The sequence below is a fragment of the Alternaria novae-zelandiae genome (assembly GCF_023758075.1).
Source record: "Alternaria novae-zelandiae strain BMP 2774 chromosome Unknown scaffold_10, whole genome shotgun sequence".
In the NCBI taxonomy this organism is placed as follows: Eukaryota; Fungi; Ascomycota; class Dothideomycetes; order Pleosporales; family Pleosporaceae; genus Alternaria; species Alternaria novae-zelandiae.
Genome location: NW_026056970.1, coordinates 1,094,940 through 1,115,332, shown reverse-complemented (window position 1 = coordinate 1,115,332; position 20,393 = coordinate 1,094,940). Strand labels below are relative to the sequence as shown.

Below are 20,393 nucleotides of genomic sequence, written 5' to 3'. Positions count from 1 at the left end.
GAACGTGACGGTGAGTTGACCAGCTTGAGTGGTCGATTATTCGAGACGATCATGCGTCCTCCGCCACTCACAAGTGTTTGATCTGACGGCATTCAACAGGAGCGCGGCTCGTGTATTGATACTCGCGAGAAGCGGTAGCTTCGTCACTGGCCAGTCGACGCCACGCATGAACCGGCCCATCACGTGTGTGGGCTGCTCTAGATTTGTTGCGAGCGTTTGACTGCACTCTCCACCTTCCGCTTTCAGCAAGAACGATAAGACGATATCTCCGTTGACGCTAACGGGAATTATTCGAGGGGAATGCATCGACAGAAGGATTCCGTTGTGGTAGGGCCATGTTGAGCCATCCCCTGCGAGGCGTGCTGAATTTGTGCGCCTGAGAGGCTCTTCCCACACGAATTAAGCCTAGATGTCAATCGACGACAGGACAGATTGTTGTCAGGGCTGGTTGTCCATCGAATAGGCGATGAGCAGTAGTAGCGAGATGAACTTGTTAAGGAGTGACTTTTCTTGGGCGATCGAGCAGTAGCTGAGCACAGGAAACTAGCAGTGTATCGGTACCAGCGAGAAATGACGCGTGGTGCTGTGATATCGGAGGGGTACAGAGTCCTTTCGGAATAACTCCGTGCTCTAGCGTGTATACACCTGCGCATCTGAGAAGATTCCCAAGAATTCGGATGTGCCGTATGACTACATGGATGGCTTGTCAGCATCTGATCATGACTCGTCTTGAACATACAAGGTAAAGCGAAGTTTTGTAGGCTGGCCCCAAGCCGTCAGACGCAACCGAAGCCACGAGCTCCTTACCCCCGCATTGATACCAGTGCGGAATGCTAAAGAGTGCACTGTCTGTTACCGCATCCCCGACAAGACAGTTTTATCCCCGCTGCACATCATCGCGTGACAGTCCAGGATTGGTTGGTGATGTGACGTGATGGTCAGAGCTGCATACGCGCGCTTAAATGAAGGATCGCGACTTCGTGACGAATTTGAGGCAGAAATCTCGCTTCGCTGCAGCGAACCTGAGTTGGTTGAAATCGATCTCAGTAGGAGCTGTTGCTGCTAATTGATCCAGATGGGGTAGATAGAGCGATTGGCGACGTGATCGCGATGATGGGGAAGACGGAGGCTCCGAGTGAGATTAGCGGAAGGCTGGGGTACGGTACCAGATGGCCTAACGGGCAATGCCAAGCACACTAGCCTCAAACGGAAAGGACCTCTTCGCACGCAACAATCCATGGATCTGGCTGTACGCACCACGGGAGCTGTTCCCACCGGCTGATCTTTCTGTTCGCATTCCGTCACGCGGCATGCGCGTTTCCAAGCCAGATTTTGACTTGACACTCTAAGCGCAGCCTATAGGGGTCTGTTAGTGCTACATGACATGGCTGATGTACCAGACTGCAGACCCTCGTCACGATGGAGTGCTCTCAAACATCGAGTCGTCCATGCCGTAGTTGGGAAGACGCAATACGATTACAGAGATGTCTATTGTCTCGCACGAGGTGCTAAATGACGATGCGGGTGGCTCAGTGGGCATATGTCGATCGAGCTGAGCAACGTGATCAACATCCCCCTTTACTAATCACACATGTACTGCTCGACCCGATTCGCATGCAGCAATCCTCTGCGACTCATGGTCAATTGCAGCACTCTGGCAACTTGCATCAATCAACTTTGCTTGTTTCTTAAGTGCATGAGCCCAGACTGGTACCGGCCTTGGAACTGAGCGATTTACTGCGGAACCACAACATGGGTGAACCCTTCAGTCGAAGGTCATAGAATTGGAATTACCACCAGGTGTTTCTTGAGTTGATTTGGAGTTCATCAGCTTGGTCCTGGAACACGGCAATACTAGCGCGATCGACGTCAGCATCATCGAGAGAAATCGGATTCCTGGAGTACACATCTGTTTGCGATGCCTTTTCATCTCTTCCCCATTCAGAGCTTTTGAACGCTCTTTCCTGCCTCCCAAGATGCCCAGCAGCCGTTGAAAAAGCAAAACCACCGCAAACCCTCCACAGTCTCAATACCATCCACAGCTTTCCATCCCAAATCCTACCCAAGACCCCAGCGCAAAGACCACGAGACGATGTTACATCAAGGGCGCAACAAAGCCAGTTAGGTACGTGCGTGCCCACCCGGACACCCACTACCAAAACATGACTTCGTTACGAACTCGAACCCAACGCGCCGCACACGATGGCCCGCCCGTACCGTCCGTCGCGTCACGTTGTATCGCCTGTAGCCGCCTTCCGCTCCGCTCCACCGTTCACTCGCAGATCGCAACGCCCAGCGAACCGTCCCAAGGCTGTATACGAGGGTGTAGCACCGAGAGAAGGGCCGATGGAGATATACGAGAAACGCGTCTGTTGGAGAAGGGCAGATGGCTTGGCGGATACCAGAGTGATTGCGTTGTTTGCTGCGATGAGCTCGTGGGTGACGGTCGACACGTGTGTGGTTTTGTCAGGGCTGTTGAGGATTCTGGCGTGAGGGTCATACACTTTGCCCAAGAAAACTATTGCCTTTGCATAGCACAGAGATAACACATCGAAGCACAAGTACAAATCCACATATAAAAAGAAACAAAGCACCCTTTCCATGAACTTGATCCAATCTCATTGACTCTAGGTAGAAATGTGTAGGCGCCTCTATAATCTCACCGCGCCCCAGCCCCCATCCCAACGCCATTCCTCCTCGCATGGATAACAGCACAAAGACACCGCCCCACAGCCTCCAAATCACCCAGAAGCGTGACGTGACCGCGGTCGCTCGAGACGACACCGCCGCGAACTACACTATACCCAGTGGGCACCATAGCCGCACGAGCGAGCACCACACCGTCACCGCTCGCAAATGCAAGCTCATCGTACACGTCTGCGCGTTTGATGGCTTCTTTACTCTCTACCTTTGCGCCATATACCGTCGGTGTGGACTTGCCGTAGATGAGTGCGATGGGTGGGTATGCGTTCGACGTCGTGTGTTCAGGGCGGTGGTCGAGTTCTTGTTTAAAGGCTTTGACTTCAGCGAGGGTTCGCGCGAGATACTCCACGGCTTTGTCGTAAGGGATCGTGACATCGGTCGCGGGGTTCGGCTCTTTAGAGGTCTCGATGTTGTGTTCGTGGCCCATCTGTGGTCCCATGCCTGCTTGTTCGGCGCTTCCTTCTGTGACATTGTTCGCGGCGTTACGAGCTACGTCGGCTGCGTCTTTTGCGGTGCTGCTTTTGCGAGTGGAGAAGGTTGGGAGTGATGAGGAGACGGCGTTCATCAGGCCACTAACGCTGAAGTTGCTGTCTTTGGGTTGTTCGGGGCGGGGCAGAGGCGCTGCTATACATGGTGAGAGGCGGTGTTCTTTCCAGGTATTTACGTCGAAGAAGTCTACAGGGTACTCTTCTTTCGTGCGCTTGTTGATGAAGCACTTTCCGTCGAGGGGTAGGAGAGCGTATGATGTTCGGATGCTAAAGTTTACTTGTGCTGTTAGCACGCGTGAGGAGAAGAGCACATCGTCGCCGTTGCGGAATGGACCGAGGATATTCACGCAGCGTTGAGGCACACCGGCATATACAACACCGGCTACTAGATCGGGACGCTGGTTGATAGCATGCCGTGTGATCAAGCCGCCTAATGAGTGTGCGACGATAACGGCACCGCGCTTCTCTGGAGGGACGCCTGGCTGATTACAAGGCAGCGACTCTAAGAATTGTATCATCCGTCGACTGAGGAAGTGCGGAGAGAGCCGCCAGTCGTAACCGTAGTTGTGGACCCTGAGTTTACCATCCTTGACATTATCGCATGCATTCAGACGCTTGAACAGGCGCTTGGCTATATCGACGGGGCCGATATGGGTCAGCATGCCGCTGGGTATAATGCTCTCCTCCATGCGCTCATCCGCATCTGGGTCCAAAGGTACCTCCAAGTCTACCTTGCGTAGGTTCAACCCGACTTTTATGGGCACCCAGAGCTGTCGATGGGGCGGTTCTGCTGAGCGCAAGATGGAACCTCGATAGCCTCCCAGCACGACCAAGTCCCCTTCAAGCTCTTGCAGAGCCTGTGTGAAGTATGGATGCGGCTCAAAGTCGCTGTCCCCACCCTTTGACGGCAGGCGCTTCTTCCTTGTCGAATCGCGACGTGCTGCCGGTGCAGGCTCGTTTGCGCGGACATTATCGGTTTCGCGGAGTCTAGATGCTATACTGGCATTGCGGGTTCTGAATATCTCGCTGCTGGACGACAGGTTGAAGTTTGGGAACGAAGGGCTTGGCAACTTGAAATTCGAGTCTTGCCAGCTGTCTCTGAGGGCCTTCAGCCTACTGTTGACCTGCTCTTGGACACTCTCGAAGCGCGTGTCGTCGCCGAGCGAAGACGCGAAAGATCTTGTGCGGTATACGAGCAAAGAGCCTTCGGAATTGGACCGCCGTAACTTAGGCGCCGGTCGGTCGCTCGATATCTTGGGGGACGGTTGAAGGGTATCGGTGCTCTCGTCGCTGAACTCTCGTTGGGGTATCGGAGCGGTATTGGGATGTTGTGGTACCTGTACGAGGCTCCTCGATGCGCTCCTCGACTCTTTGGGTGTGGAGTGGCTGGCGCCATCCTGCTGTGGTATGTCTCGGGCTGGTCCACTACTGGCGAAGGTATCTCTCCTCCGCCTGTCGGAGGTGCGTGGCTTTTCGGTATCGAGCGAAAGTGCTGACAAGCTCGGGAGCGAAAAGTGCATGTCTTTGTAGGATTTGGTGATGGACGTGGGCAGGGTGAAGGGCATGTATTTGCGCATCGTGTCCCCCATGGAGCCGCTCGAGGATGCCCGCCGTCTTCCAATCTGTAGGTGTTCGCGGAGTGTAGCTCGATGGTCGCCGGCCTTCTCCTTGTGGAATGTCTTCGGTCCTGCTCGCCATGGTGAAGGAAGTCGCGTTTGAGGGTCGGATTGCCGCTCGCGGTCGTCATTGCTCGATGTGTGCGTGGGTTTCGGCCTCACGTCAGCTCTCTGAACATCTTTGCTCGGTTCTGGACGCGGTGTCGTCTTTCTCAGTTCCGGTGTGGCATCGGTAGCTTCCTGCCAGCCCTCGAAAAAGGCCCCGTCTTCCGTGTCCTCTAGGGCAGCAGCCTTTTCCGCAGCCGGCGTTTTCGGCGAAGTCAGACGCGTCTGCTGCTTTCCTATGCTGACTCCAATTGCTGACTGTGCTGTTTCGAGCCCGAACGCGCTTTCCTCCGGCGACTCGTCTTCGGAGGGTGTGAGGTCATCGTCGACGATAGAGGCGAATTGGATGTCGGCGAGGGCACTCTGGCGACGCTGGTGGTGGGTAGAGGCTATGGATGTCTCTGCCATGGCAGGCTAGCCGTAGGAATTGGTAGGTGTCTGGGCTGCAAAAGTGGCCCGAAAGTTGGCGTTGTCATGTTTACGGTACATGCTCCTCCCGCAGTGTGGCAGTGTCAGCTTTCCGCCCGCTGCCGAAAGCAGCGACATTCATGGCCGACCATCCCAGTCATCCGACCCAGCTTCATCTCGATATCAAGGACGGACGAGCGACGGTCTATTGTAGGCGACAACGGTGCAATGACGGCAAGCGCGACGCATATATTACCAAGGGCAAATGTCACGTCCAGAGCGTGTCATGTCGATCGCGTCACGCCAGGCCACGCCCACGCGCCACGACGCCACGTTTCGTCCTTAGTCAGCTCTTCACATGACGAATCACCCCTCATCCTTTGCAAACCATCCCGAGGCAGCGGCTCACCATAGCACACATTCGCTATCAGCAATCTCAATCTCCATCCTCCGTTATCGTCGTATATTGACACGCGAGCGCTTTTGCCAGTGCGATAGCTGTTATTCTCCTGGTTCCGGAAGGTTGCACGCAACATGTGGACTCTCTCACCCTACGAGATACCCACGGCATATTAGGCTCCGTGTGGTATCTCTTCACGAAAATTTCAATGGCTATGCAGCTCCTCGCGAAACTGTCTTCGAAGATCTATGGAAAATCTTAGCATGCGGCTCCGCGTCCTCCCGCTGATGCATGCAATCTAGCCTTCCGAGCCCGAGGTCGGATCGCACTCAGGAACAAGTCAGCCGATCTCCATCAGACCACCCCGGCTGCTTCTTAGTAACGCAATCGCAAGTTTGCGGGCTTTGTTCGCCAATTGAGTAACTTAACCCTAGGTGGAGCAAAGACTGGGCCTCATAACCCTTTGTTAGCCGAGCTATACTCTCGCGCCGAATGATCATCCCTTCCCGTACGACCGACAACAGGGCGACAACGAATGACAGACGTCACAATGAACTAGCATCAAGCGCAGAGACGTTATGCTAACGCAACAGCATCAGCAGTTATGTCATGGTGCGATTGAAGACTGGGCCAAGTCCACATCGTCACAATATAACTTCACCGCTGGTCCTAGCCAGCGCTCGTATTTGACTGTCCTGCATCTCCTCATCTTGGTCTCACCTACACTGTTTTCCATTAACTCGAGATACCCAGCTTAGCCGCAATTCTCATACAGATCTATCGCAAGGATGTCGATTCTACACCTCCCAGAACCACTGCCATCAAAGTCCATCGCCCTAGGGCAGATCACTACCAACCCTTTGAACCCCTCCTCCGAATCCATCAAGCCTTCAGTATCTTCAGAGTTTATACAAAGGACGACCCGCTCAAAACAAGAGGACGCTGCATCTACATCGCACTCCACCCTGACCGACGCATCACTAGTCTTCGACACCTTACGCAACGATACCAGCACACAAGACTTCCTCCGCAAGCTATCGCAACAAAACAAGCCAATCTACTTCGTCACCGGCCTCCAAACTTCCAAATCCCCAAGCCACAAGCGTGCGACCGTGTCCCACGAGCCCATAACCGAGGCTACGGAAACCCCGCAAACGCAACAAGTCCAACTACCCTTCCGCCGGATAGACTCGGCATCCAACATGGCCTCCCCTGGCGAAGAAGGTTCGGTCGTCGCAGTCGAGCTGCTTAAGGTAAAATGCCGCATTGGCGCTGTGAATGAACCACATTGTATTTCGGATGTGGATTATGTGTGGAGCTACCATGCGCTTGAGGGTGAGGACGAGGATTTGCAGTTATCTATTGGGCTGGGGAAACCGGTGGAGGAACAGGAGTGGAAGGAGTTGACGGGTAGTAAAGAAGAACGCGTGGAAAGAGACGCTGATCATAACTGGTCTTACGACTACGAGGACAGCGACGATGGTCTTGGTGGGTTCTGAGCGGAGATCCCTTTGAACAAACAGTTATCTTCCCAATACACCTCTCTTACCTAAACATTACCTTCCCATGACATCAATCCAAACCCTTTACACCAATACAGTCAACAGTACCCCTCTCAATCTCCTCCAATATCCTCCACAATAGCAATACCATAGACCTGAGTATACTCCGTCTTCGCATCTCTCTCCGCATCGACCTCACTACTTCCATTTCGCACATTCCTCTGCGTCAGCAACTTGAGCATCACAGCTTGACAGTGCTCAACATGCTTGGCCTTGAACACCTGCAACTCTTGATTCTTCGTCTTGTAGTCGCTGATCTGTGCTTTCATATCGTTGACAGTGTTTTCCAGAGATGTCTTGGCTTCAGTCAATGCGCGGACCTGTTCCTCGAGCGCAGCGGTATCCGGGGTGTCGATGGTAGTAGTTAGGTTGATGAAGTCGAGCAGAGAGGTACGGTTGGACGGAGCGGTCTTTTGTTTCTTGTTGATGGCGGAAGAGGTGGGCGCTGGGGTGAACATCTCGCGCTTCGGGAAAGTGGGCCAAGGGCTGGATGCGCGGAGCTGGTAGCCCGATTCCATGATGTCGTCTTCGTCTTCGGATATCTCGATGAGATCTTGGATGAGATCTTCCGGGGGCGACTTTGCTTGCTGTTCGCCATTGTCGGGCTGGAGGTCTGTAGGCGCTTGTGTTTGGCCATGTGCTATCGCGCCTACAGCAGAAGCGTCCGCTGTACGGTACTGGCGGTATCGCGTCGGCAACGCCTCTTCGCGTCCACCTCCCTGGAGTGTCCGTCGTAGTCGCGCCCACGCCTTTTTGATCACTGCCGCGAGCTCTTTAGGCCGTGCGTCTACTCGAGTCTGAAAGCCCTCGTCGTCTTGGAGTCCAGCGTCGATGAGCGCAACCCGTGCGCACGTGCTGATTCTAGCAAACCAGATTTTGCGTGTACCGACGTTGTCTTTACTCTCAGTGAGTAGCTGAAATGCAGGCGCGAATTCAATGGCGCCGTCAAGTGTTTCGGGCAGTTCGACCTCGAACAGGCTGTCGTCGAAGAAGCACATGCGCCACGGTCCCGACAGTGTCTGTATTTTGGCAGAGGGTTTGGGATGGCGGAACGCTGCCCATACTGGTGTGTTTTCGGCGTCACGGAGATGACCTAGGAGGACTTTACCAGGAAATAGGGCGAAGTGTTCCTTGCTGTCTGGCTCTAACAAGGTGACTGCTCGTTCTTCATGGGCCGCCATGGGACGCGTCTGGAACCAATGGTCGGTGGGGATGTGATCTTTCAGTACCTTGATGTAGTGTGTCGCTGTAGTCTTCTGCGGTTGAGGCTTCGATATATTGAGTGCGACACTGTTCTTGGCCTCAACAGTGTGCCTGGGGGCGGAAGCCGATGCAACAGGAGCTGCTATTAGGCCCGCCGACGATCGTATACTTGGCCTAGCTGCTTGCGATACGTTGTTTCGACCCTTTTCGACATTTTTCCTTATCGATGTGAGTAGGTCGGCGGGTATACCAGATACCGTGGCTTCCGAGTAGCCAGCCTCCAACATCACGATCTTGATCACTATCTTCAATCGCTCCTCCCAAGCTGCAGTACCAAGTGGACACGCATCGTCTGCGATAAAACGACACCATGGTACGAACTGAGACTGCGCAAATGGTGTATGATCCGTATTGTCGCCGCCGCGGTTGTCCTCGTAGTGTACTTCCATCGTTGTCTTGTGATTACTCATTATCCGGCGCAGATAGCCCCACACGCGAGTACCATCGTTTGTACCGAGGAGTACTTTACCGGGGTAGAATGGACGTCCATAGTATATGTCCTGTTGTGAGGCTTCTACTGTAGGATAGCAGTCGGTTGGGATGGCGTTGCGTAGCTTCGCGAGCACGGCCGGGTGCTTGTTTTGCTGGTCTTTGAGTACCGCTTTGTTGATGCGTACATCTTTAGTGGGCTGATATAACTGTTAGCCTCCATGAGCTGACTGTATGTCGCGATGCGCTAGTCTGCGAACCTCTTGAATTGTGGGCGCCATGCGGGTAAGTTGCTCTATGTAGTAGTTAGTAACTGCTATCGCGTTACATCCTTGATGTTCCGCCTGTCTCTGTGCTTTACAGAGTAGTTCAGCTTATTGGGGTGTTGCTTTGCGTCTGAGAAAACCTTGGAAGAAGGGACTTACCTGGTCTCTAGGTTGTAACAATCTACTTGAGTAGATAAAGCGCTATAGACAAGACTCTGTGTTGTCGCGACTGTATATCCGGTGTGCTTGTGCGTGATCAGATTGATAGCGTAGTCTCCATACAGTACAAGTTGTAGCAGACGAAAGAGGGCGCACTGTGTGACCAACGCGGCTAGCGTCGTTGGAGTACCTGGGAGATCATAACAAACGAGAAATATATTCACTGCATTGCGCAAATTAATCCGAAAACTGTTTTGTGCCCATACAAATGACACAGCCTGCTCGGTCCTGAGAAACTAAACGGGCTCAGCCAAATGCTGTCCTAATAGTGGATAGAGAGGAAGTAGTAAATGCACACTTTTGGAAAGCGACCTGAAAAGGAAAATTACATACAGATAACTCCACCACCTGCTGACTGTGCTGTATAGGCTGTATACACAGAATCGGCTGTGTCATGTATAGGCACATAGAGCCTGACTAACAGCCGAAGCGCTTCCAAGGACCACAACTTTTGCGCATAGCAAGCAACAACCAAATAGGAGTAGCATCGTCAGGATCGCTGAGTTGTCAGAACTCTTAGACGCACTCAAGCCATATCTCCCAGCGCTCCGCCTTCAACTTCAATACCGTATGTCTCGACGTACTGCCTCTTAGCGTCTCGGTTTGCCGTTTCTGGATCGGTTCCATCTTGATCACCAATGTCGAAAGCCATGACTTCGAGTAGAATGGGCTGAGCATGTTTTACATGCGCTTGTCTCAACTTCCTGAGACTGCCCATCTCCGCTTGTAGCTCCGCGCCGTCTCGCTCGAGTTTTGCTATCTTCTCGCGGGCGACGGCTAACTCACTTCGCAGAGTCACAGCGCCAACAGTCTTCTCTTTGCATAGTTCTTGAAGCTGTTCGTTCTCTGTCTTTTGTCGCTCGGCATCGGCTTCGAGAGTCGCACATCTCTTCTTGGAAGCGGCAAGCTCGTAAGATAGAGATCCTGGCCCAGTCTCACGAGCTCTCCTGAGAAATTGTATCGACGGCGATATCTGATCGAGAGTTAGAAGGGTATTAGGAGTTGTTTAGTGACTTACCGAGCTTACGGTCGAAAATCCTCTCGGGGCTGGTGTCGTGGCCAACGAGACTGAATCTCTAGCATCATTGCCAGCTTCGTGATCAGAGGCCATACGACGCTTTTTGGGCCTCATGTCTGCAATCGGGATGCTTGGAGAACTGTAAATAACATCAATACTGGATGGAGCATTAATATCGTCCGAGGCTTCTACGTCAGCGGGCCTTGCGGTGCTGGTGTCGAGTCTGTTCCGGTTTTGGCGAATGATCTCGGCGGCTCGTGGTGCTTTAGTCTGGATTGAGAGCTCGTCTCCGTCAATCATTCCCGCGTGGACGAGCGCTGCCCGTACACAAATGGCTACCGAGGCCCGCCAGGGATCGCGTATGTCTTTCTTCTTGTCGCGTGCTTCAGGGTCTCCAAGATATCGAAAAGGCTTGTCGAAATCTATCTTACTAACGAGATCTTCATCCCTCAAGTTTGCCTTTCGTCCGTCGTTCCAGTAGCACAGAATGTGTCCAGACCTTTTGGCGGACGCTTCTCCTTTGACGGACGCTTTGCCTTTGACCCTCGCCCACACCTCCTTTGGTGAACCACTCGGCGATTTTGCAGATGGCACAAATCCTAGGTAGACTTTTCCAGGGTAAATGTTGCCGATGTCTTCACTGCAGTTCTCAACACGTGGCCAGACTGTAGGCGGAAATGCCTCTTGTAGTTCTTGTATATGAGATGGTTTCATACCAGACTTCTTTGCAGAAGGAGCGTAGGCAGGACTGCTAGAATCTGCCAGGGGTGCACCATCCTCGTTGTCTCTATCCAAGTAGTCGTCCTCAGACTCAGGTTCCATGATCTGTTCGATGAATCTGTCTAGGTAGTCTCCCTCCGACGGTCGCTTGCCGTTGGCGTTGCGCATTGAAGAAGAACAGGCTTGGTGGGTAGGCTTGCGCTTGTTGATGACACTGATGATTGTTGCCAGGTCTGGAAACGTATAATCTTTTGGGTTCAGGTATCCACCTCCAAGGAGAGCAATCTTCACGACCGTCTTGAGACGCTTCTCCCACTCGCCACCAGAAGAGCCTACAGGTGACTGATCTGTAGCGATCATGCAACACCATTTCTGGAACTCGACCTTGCGGAACTTTGGCTCGCCGATCCGGAGCTCCTCGTGGGTATTGTAATAGAAGCTGAGTACAGCACCTCCTCTGCAATCAATCTTCCAGAGATGAGCCCACAAGGCGCGTTCTTCCGCAGTATCCTGTCCCTGGCTCTTTTCTGGGTCGACGTGGCCGACCAGTACCCTCCCGTGTTGAAGCTCTGCTTTGCCGAATGATACGTCTTCTGAGAGTGCTGGGCGCACCTCCGGCCAAAGCTTATCGGGAAGGACCTCGCGAAGTCTTGTCAAGGCCTCATGATGTACAGGGAATGTTTTAGCCTTGTTGTTTGTTCCGCTGGAATGGCAACTCGGCTTGCTGTCTGAGACCATGGTACGGTTTGTGGCGAGGTGCGAAGGGGGATATGTCGGCTGGCGCATGATACGGGGGAAGTGATTTCGATGAGAGTGATGAGTCGAAAACGTCAGCTCTTGTATCTGTAATATTCTCATTCAAGACTTGCTGAACTCGTGGGCGATTCGTCAGGACCAGAGAATGGAGGTGACTAGACCAGAGTGCGAGAGTGGCAGAGATCAGGCATGCCAGGGTCGAATTGAGTAATGCAGAAGCAGTAGGTTGAGTCAATTAAAATGGACGGTGACCGCAAGTTTGAGTTTCGTCATCACAACAACGGGTGCCCGCGACTTTGGATTAAGTCACCTACAAACAATTGGTGACGGGCAATCTGAGTGCCAAGAGAGGGCAATTGGGACATGGGGGCGCCATCGGACGCGTCAAGGCAGCCGTTCAGGCCTGACCGCCAGGGATCCTGAGACATTGCAGTGATGCCAGATGTAAGTCGATCTTGTGATAGGCCGAATGTGCTCGTGTATGAGACAAGTGATGGAGATGCAAACGACCTGGAGCGGGATACCTGTCGCGCTAACGAGTAGGCGCTAGCGCGAAAGACAGGCACTTCGGGCAGGCACACCACCAAAGGACATCAAACCCCCCTTCACACCGCCGAATGACGTACGATATACAGGCGAACCATCCTTCGTATTGGACGCCGGACCTTTGGAAAAGACGACAACTCGCTGTGACTACCGATGGCGCGTCTCGCTCGCGTCTACTGTGCGCGAAGACGCGTCGCGCTCAACACCTACGTCGAAACGACCTGTCACAAACGGGACACAGCCTCTGATACGTCGCGATATCGGGTGGACACCGCAAGATCCACCCTGTGTTGACAAAGACCGCAATGGCGGGTCTACAACCATACATGGGGCATGACATGCGGGAACCTTGTGTCGGTTCGGCAGCCGACAGTGCAGCTGGACCAGAATGACAACTTCCGCGCAAGCTGGCCAGCGCAACCCGCCTAGAACAGGTCTCGGGGCATATACAAAGCCATGTCGCTGGGATTATGGGTCGATGCTTCGGCTAGGCGCGTAGAAAAGCCACTGTCGCTATAGGCTTGAGGAGCTTGCTCTCCTGCACAGGGTACGCACTACCGTGGAGACGACCTGCCGTTTGGCCTTGGTCTCCGCACATGCTAGAGTAGCGACGCGCCGCTGTAAGTGCTCCTGTAGTACACAGTTGCCGCTGGCTTGTCGTAGGACATGGCATGGACTACAGTCGGGCAACTGCCTGATGGATGCTACGTGCCAGACAAGTGGACGGTAGAGGGCTTATCGCCCAAGCTTTCTCTGAAGACCGAGCACTAAATGTAGCCGGGACACTGATCATCTCGCAGACCGCACTCGCAGCCGTAGAACACGATCGTTTTGCAAGCGCGCAGGCATACTCGTGACACGATACCAAGTTCCAGCTGAGCGTCGATACCACCTGCTCGGTTATATAACGAGAGCACGATTTGGCGAGCGAAGAGGGAACGATGTGATGAACATGGGTGGAGAGTGTGCATGGGTCTACCTGATACATTCGTGATTGATGAGAGAGCGCCTTTCGATCTCTGGTAGGCGTACCTTCATACTATACACTCCGAATGGACTATGTGTAAATCACCCCAAACCCGATCTTTTGCCCGCCTCATCATGCCCGCTAATGAGTTCTCTGATAGTTCTGTGTCTGAACATTGAACCGCTCTGTAATTAGCAGGAGCTTCCAGGGTTTAGCTACCGCCAGTACTTTGCGCCCTCCCTGGTCATGGTCATCCAGCTCAGCGAGCGATTTGCTCTCAATAGCATCTAGAATGATCGGCCTGCAGACCTCGTAGACCTCACGGACTCTACGGAAAGATTCATCAAGACATGGCCTTTTCATTATCGCACCTAACATCCATAGCATACCATGAGGATACCATCACAACACTATTTATGCTATGTTAATTTGGAACACGGTGTGCACCTCCAAGGCATGATATAGCCAAAAGAAAACGAGTCTTATGATAATAGGTTGTGGATTGGGACGTCGCGGTGGGGTATCGCTCTTTCCTCATCGCGTGTGCACGTGCGGGGCAAATGACAGAGCTTGATCTCACCAATCACCGTTTATCTCCGTCTGCACCATCGCCAGTCAGCTCATCTCTCGCTCGTACATCAACAGCAACGCATCGTATATGTATCCGTTCCCTTGAACAGACTACTACTCATTCGTCGCCATGCACGAAATCGTGACTTTACAGTTCGGCAAGCAGAGCAACTACCTGGGCACTCACTTCTGGAACACACAAGTAAGTCGCGATTTTTAGCGTCCCGCCGCCTCATCTAATATTATCGCAGGAGTCCTACTTCACATACCCGCCCGAGCCAGAGTCACCTGTGAATCATGACATATTGTTTAGGCCGGGTGTTGCTCCAGATGGGTCCGATACTTTCACGCCAAGAACGCTCATATACGATCTCAAAGGTGCTTTTGGTAGCATGAGAAAGATCAATGCCCTGTACGAGGCCGAAGACGACAGAAGCATATTAGATCAGAACGGTGTCTGGCCATCGAAGCCTGTTGTACAGCGTGCAACAGAGACTATCCCACAATCCACCTATCAAGAGCACCTCGATGCCGGCCTACAGCCTCCCCCACTCAGCACATCGTCTGTCAGATACTGGTCAGATTATAGCCGTGTCTACTATCATCCAAAGTCCATTGTCCAGCTGTCGGAGTTCGACGTCAACGACAAGCTCATGCCCTTTGAGAGCTGGGACGTAGGCATGGAGCTTTTCGAGAAGCTTGAAAGGGAAGTAGATCTGGTTGACAGAGATCTACGACCATTCGTCGAAGAATGTGATGGCATTCAAGGGCTCCAGATATTCACGGGTGTTGATGACGCCTGGGGCGGTTGGGCTTCGGGATGGCTCGAGAGGCTCAGAGACGAGTACGGCAAGATGAGCATTTGGACGTGGGGCTTAGGTGACCATGGTGCCAACTCATCGACCCCTCGAGTAGGTTCTATTCAAGTTTCTGGAAAGGAGTAAAGACTAACATGGAGCAGGAAAGACGCATACAACAAGTAGCGAACTCTGCGCGATCTCTTCAAATACTTGGAGAACAGTCGTCAGTGTACGTCCCGATGTCAAACAGCCCTGCTAAATTACCGGGCTATCTATCGTTAGATGTAACTTCTCCCTGGCATATTGCAGCTTTACAAGTCATGGGTCTGGAAAGCATGACCATATCCTCACGTTTGAGAGCATCTTTGGGCGGACGCGGAACGCTTCAAGACTTGGAAAACACTATCAACAGTACCGGGAAACGACGTATAGCGAAGCTCGAGATGAGTGCTGCAGATCCGGAGGTACTGTCTGATAAGGCTTTCGATGAAGCCGAGAAAGCGGAAAATGTTGGTTCCATGACATCAAGGCAGACAAGTGAGGGCGACGATCGACTCAGCCATTTCGACATTGATACCTTCACTCGCGATTATAGAACGGCCACCAGGAAAGGAAAGAAAGAGCACGTTTTTGGGCGAGCGGAGGCTTCTCGTGGAGAGTGGGCCCTGTCTGAAGATAACGAACGTGATCCTCATGACAGGTTCGATAGTGGACCAGCAGTACAAAGGTATGTATCAGTTCATCACCAAGGATGCGCACATCGTGTTATCGGCGCTTGCAAACTGGGCGCAAAACGTGGAATCCAGGCTGACGCGTTTCAGATTTGCTGCACCGCTACTATTTCCTTTGCTTGACAGCTTTCCTCGTTCGATGCTGGACGTAGGGTCCGGTCACTCCACTAAGCTGGCTGTACATACGGGGCTGACGACAAGTACCACTGTCGCTGATCAGATCCGAGCAGTCGAGCAGATCGTCAAGCGAATGGGCGGGATTGAAGAAAAGGAAGCGCTATGCAACGGCTTACAAGTCCTCGCGGAAGAATACGATGAAGGCTGGGATAGTGGATCAGAAAGCGATGACGACGATTAGTCGCATTGCAACGAGCCAGCTTCTTGACGCGTGGCTGGCGCACAGTGTCTTCGTGGAAACGACAGCGCGTCTGCCACCGGCCTCAATACACAAGGATATTACCGTCAGACACGACCGATTGATCTGCGACACAACACTCTGGTGACACCAATACAACACATACCTTTGCGCGATTCGTAGCGGATGTACAGGGCCGGAATTTCTGTGCTCGAAGAACTTTTCATCACTGAGCAAGCACTGCGACATCTGACGGATGTTGAGCTGCCGCCACGACGGTACAGGGAACCCCGAACGTGGAAGGCATCAGACCCCATCGAGCTCGGCTTAGGAAGAGCATGCGACGAAACCCCATACTGACATCATACTGAACAAGTCGTTATGCATGGTGCTTCGTTACGCCGCAGTTCGGGCTTGATCGCCAGGGCAACCCTTTGCAAGTTTTGCGCTGTTAAGAGACCTCTCTTTCCTGATCGCAAGCCGAACTTCGGACTGAGCGGGATTAAGGCCGCGATCTGCTGGTGGGCCAAGACATGACCTGGTGATATTGGTGAAGGTTTTACTGCCTCGCGCGTATGCAGGGTGGAGCCTGCCGCTGAACCTTTACGCGTTCGCGGACGCTTGTACGAAGCGCCGGGTAGCTAAACTGCAGGTGTGCGCGGCAGCTCTTGCTCGCCCGAACACCACAACAACGGTCGTCTGGAACCCAAATTTGACTGCGATGCACGATACGGCTGGGCGTCCTTGCTAGCTTGGGGCCAGTCGCAATCAGCTCATGACTTTCCGAACGGCGGCGGCAGCTGCTGCAGGAACTATCTACAGCTGCCGTAAGCTGACGCGCAGCCGGTCGTACAATGACAGTCAGGAAAACTCTGATTCTTACTGCGATTGCCCACTGATCGGGGTAACGCGGGGTAGCGAGGCATGCGAACGTTGCAGCAGTCTGGCTGGGACACTACCAGCCTCCAATGAGTCCGCCAATTGCAATGCGCCGAAAAGTTCACGATATGGAAACACCCTGGATTTTCAATAAACACGCCTGCAAGCCACCGTCTTAGCTCCTGACAGTGGCCGGTTCAAACGCTCAAAGCTATTGATTGAGACCGGCCATGCGCCCAAGGACGGCAAACAAACGGAGGAGAGTCCGCGCCATGCACAACTCTCATTACTACAGTTCTGTCGCGTGCAAAGAGGTGGAAAGTTTGGTCAGCGCGTCCCAATACACGCGCAATTCTCGGGATGATGTAAGATAATCCTTGCTACAGTGCAGGGTCGCAACATTGTACAGTTTCTCAACAATACGCCCAAGGAAGCTTGTTTATCGCTGTCATGCTAGGACAATAGTATAGACAATCTTCCAAGCTTCCACTGAGACCGCCGTCAGCCGAAGTCCCACTGTGCTGGTGCACAGCTCGTGTTCACGACAGACCAAAGCCCACGATGTCTTAGCGGCCCTGCAGTCCGCGCAAATATACCTGGTTGTTTGGATTTCGGACTCACAGAATGACCCTCGTGTTTCCCGGTGACACATTGAATACAGGAAAACGGTTCGATGGCGTTTCATTGGTGCGGCTGAAGACTTATGCCATGTTTGGACAACGTTATGTCACTGCCACTCACCGTTGGTTTGTGGGGTGGCTGGAATACAGCTGTAAGTTCCAACCTCTGCGGCTACCAAAACGGTCACCAAGTCAGCATGCATGAGAAGGCAGGGCGTCGTGTTCTCCTAACCACCGATTATCCTGGTAGCCTTATGCATGCAGCTACGATTTAGGTAAGTCGTTCGCTGACTAGCGATCTTTTGCAGCCGGTTGCTAGGGTAAACTTGGCCAGCAAACGTTCTTAGAGACGCCTGCCATACTGAGAGAGCCTCATCCCGTGGTATGGCCGAGACTACGAACGTGATCGACTTGAGGTGATTTGGAACTAAAAACGTCCGGATGAATGTGGGGAACTACTTCGGAGCCCCTCAACCGTCGTGCGTGGATGCGACCCTGTTGTGGCTTTCCCATGGGTAGGGCAGAGCAGAAGGCTGGTAGGGTGTGAAGATCCCGCCTCTTCTAATGAGTATATTAGGTTCGCATTCCTCCTCAGTCTCATATATCGTGCCTCTCAAGCTTCATCAAGTCTTCGATCTTCAACACAGCAGCTCTTTCGTTACGGTTGCTCTGTTACTTTCGCTTCGCACCCATTACCTAGTAATACTGTTTACTCCTTAATACATCCAACACCTCTCGTCAGAACAAGATGAGATACTCCTTGGCAACGATGGCCCTTGTGGGCGCTGTCTACGCTGCTCCCTACGGTGGCGGCTACGGCGCCTCCAGCAGCGACGGCTACGCTGTGCCTTCCTCTGTATGTTAACACAAGTACTGTTAGCTTTTGAAGCGTTCAGCTCTAACAATATGTAGTCCGGATACGGTGCCTCTCCATCTGTGAGCAAGCCCTACGAGGCCTCCAGCACTCCTTGCGAGGAAGAGAGCAGCAGCATGCCTCCGGTTGTGACCTCTTCGACTTACGTCCCGCCTGTCGTCACCTCCAGCTACCCGGTCCATGAGTCTTCAAGCGTCCCCCATGTCTCCTCCAGCACGCCTTGCCCGGAGTCGAGCACCCCTGTTGTGCCGTCCTCTACCTACACTCCTCCGGTGAAGACGTCGACCTACACTCCTCCGGTTGTAACTTCGACCTACACGCCGCCAGTCGTTACGTCCACTTCCATCTACACCCCGCCCGCGAGTTCCAGCACCCCGTGCCCGGAGTCAAGCACACCTGTTGTGCCATCCTCCACCTACACTCCCCCCGTTAAGACGTCAATCTACACTCCTCCAGTCGTTACGTCGACCTACACTCCTCCGGTTGTGACTTCGACCTACACTCCCCCGGTCGTTACGTCCACCTCCATCTACGTACCACCCGTGAGCTCCAGCTCTCCCTGCCCGGAGACTGAGACCATCACCGTGCCGTACTCGAGCTCCAAGCCCTACGTGCCATACTCGAGCTCCAAGCCTTACGTGCCAGAGGTCTCCAGCACCACTGAGGTCACCATCACCTCGACTATTGTCATTCCTCCCAGCTCCACTCCTTACGTACCCGAGGCTTCCACTTACCCTGTGGTCCCTCCCGTCGTCACCTCGTCTGTACCCGTCCCGGAGGTTTCCACCTACCCAGTCGTCCCTCCCGTCGTCACTTCGTCTGTACCTGTACCGGAGGTTTCCACCTACCCAGTCGTCCCTCCCGTCATCACGGAGTCTGTGCCCATTCCAGCGGTTTCCACCTACCCTGTGGTCCCTCCCGTCGTCACCTCGTCGGTGCCCATCCCCCCTGTTATCACTGAGTCTTTCCCCATCCCTGAGACTTCCACTCCCGTCGTCCCGGAGGCGTCTTCCTCCGGATACGCCGTTCCTCCTCCTCCTGTTATCACTGAGTCTGTGCCCATCCCGGAGACTTCCACTCCCGTCGTCCCCGAGGCGTCTTCCTCCGGATACGCCCCTCCTCCTCCTGCTGAGGAGACCACCACTGTCGTTGTCCCCCCTGCCTCCTCTCACGCCTCCACACCCGTCGGTACCGCCTCATCATCCATTGGACACGCCTCATCCGCTACCTCCCCTGGCTACCCCGAGTACACTGGCGCTGCTAGCTCCACCAAGCCCCTCGCTGCCTTCATGGCCGGTGCTGCCGCTCTCGCTTACTTCGTCTAAGCGGTCGACTCTTACCACACTTTGTACAAGATGTACAAAAGCACACTTTTCGCTTTTCTTACTCTCCTTCATCGCAAGACTTCACCCAACCCCCTTTTAATCCCCCACACAACGACGACACGGGCACACGGAGGATAGACGGGCAACGCATTACGACGTTCTCTTGTAATCACTAATGACCTTTACTACTCTTCTTCGGTGGCGTGGCCCGGTCATGGCGAATGCGTCACATGGCTTGGCCATGAGCGTTTTGTATGCGCCCTATCAGCAAGCATTTATTACAGTGTCCTGCGATACGCGACTGCGCGGAATGGTTTGGAGTAATGTATCGAACAAAAAGTAATGACGGTGGCCTTCTGATTGGAATCTAGATAGCTCATGTAACTGTAGTAGTAATCTATCACGAGGTTAACCGGCTTCTGAGAAAGTACATTCGAGTGCTTGACTTGCGCGACGCGCTTTTTGTTGGTTGAGTCGATCGTACTGCTTTCCGTTGTATGGCTTGTGGGTTCCGTACTTCATGATGATGGTGACTCGCGTCGTTATTGTCATTCTGACTCTTTTGACGCGTAGGGAACGCGCAGGTGCGGCGAGGCTGGTAGGCCGGATCAGGCTGATCGCTCCAGGGGTCAGCGCGCGTATACACGCTAACACCGCCATCGACAGCAATCCGAAGTTGCCTGAAAAGGAAGTTTACCATACGTCATGCCGCAACACCCGAAAGATGCCGATCAGCCTTACCCGCACCCCTCGACACATCCAAATCCCATGGC

General features: G+C 53.4%; 5 protein-coding genes across 5 annotated transcripts; 3 read left to right on the top strand and 2 right to left on the bottom strand.

Moving 5' to 3' along the window:
• Nucleotides 1–2,659: 2,659 nt before the first annotated feature.
• J4E88_005728 (uncharacterized protein) lies at nucleotides 2,660–5,320 on the bottom strand (the record flags this gene model as incomplete). Its single annotated transcript, XM_049399362.1, has 1 exon — nucleotides 2,660–5,320. One exon carries the CDS (start codon nucleotides 5,318–5,320, stop codon nucleotides 2,660–2,662), a length of 2,661 nt encoding a protein of 886 aa, XP_049255153.1.
• Nucleotides 5,321–6,508: 1,188 nt separating this feature from the next.
• On the top strand, nucleotides 6,509–7,219 carry J4E88_005727 (uncharacterized protein; the record flags this gene model as incomplete). The annotated part of the gene is made up of 1 exon (XM_049399361.1): nucleotides 6,509–7,219. The coding sequence occupies one exon, from the start codon at nucleotides 6,509–6,511 to the stop codon at nucleotides 7,217–7,219; it is 711 nt and encodes a 236-aa protein (XP_049255152.1).
• Nucleotides 7,220–9,985: 2,766 nt separating this feature from the next.
• On the bottom strand, nucleotides 9,986–11,935 carry J4E88_005726 (uncharacterized protein; the record flags this gene model as incomplete). Its single annotated transcript, XM_049399360.1, has 2 exons — nucleotides 9,986–10,432; nucleotides 10,478–11,935. 2 exons carry the CDS (start codon nucleotides 11,933–11,935, stop codon nucleotides 9,986–9,988), a joined length of 1,905 nt encoding a protein of 634 aa, XP_049255151.1.
• Nucleotides 11,936–14,366: 2,431 nt separating this feature from the next.
• On the top strand, nucleotides 14,367–15,925 carry DML1 (mtDNA inheritance, partitioning of the mitochondrial organelle; the record flags this gene model as incomplete). The annotated part of the gene is made up of 4 exons (XM_049399359.1): nucleotides 14,367–14,370; nucleotides 14,415–14,947; nucleotides 14,998–15,563; nucleotides 15,658–15,925. The coding sequence occupies 4 exons, from the start codon at nucleotides 14,367–14,369 to the stop codon at nucleotides 15,923–15,925; spliced, it is 1,371 nt and encodes a 456-aa protein (XP_049255150.1).
• Nucleotides 15,926–18,190: 2,265 nt separating this feature from the next.
• J4E88_005724 (uncharacterized protein) lies at nucleotides 18,191–19,620 on the top strand (the record flags this gene model as incomplete). Its single annotated transcript, XM_049399358.1, has 2 exons — nucleotides 18,191–18,199; nucleotides 18,334–19,620. The coding sequence occupies 2 exons, from the start codon at nucleotides 18,191–18,193 to the stop codon at nucleotides 19,618–19,620; spliced, it is 1,296 nt and encodes a 431-aa protein (XP_049255149.1).
• Nucleotides 19,621–20,393: the final 773 nt, after the last annotated feature.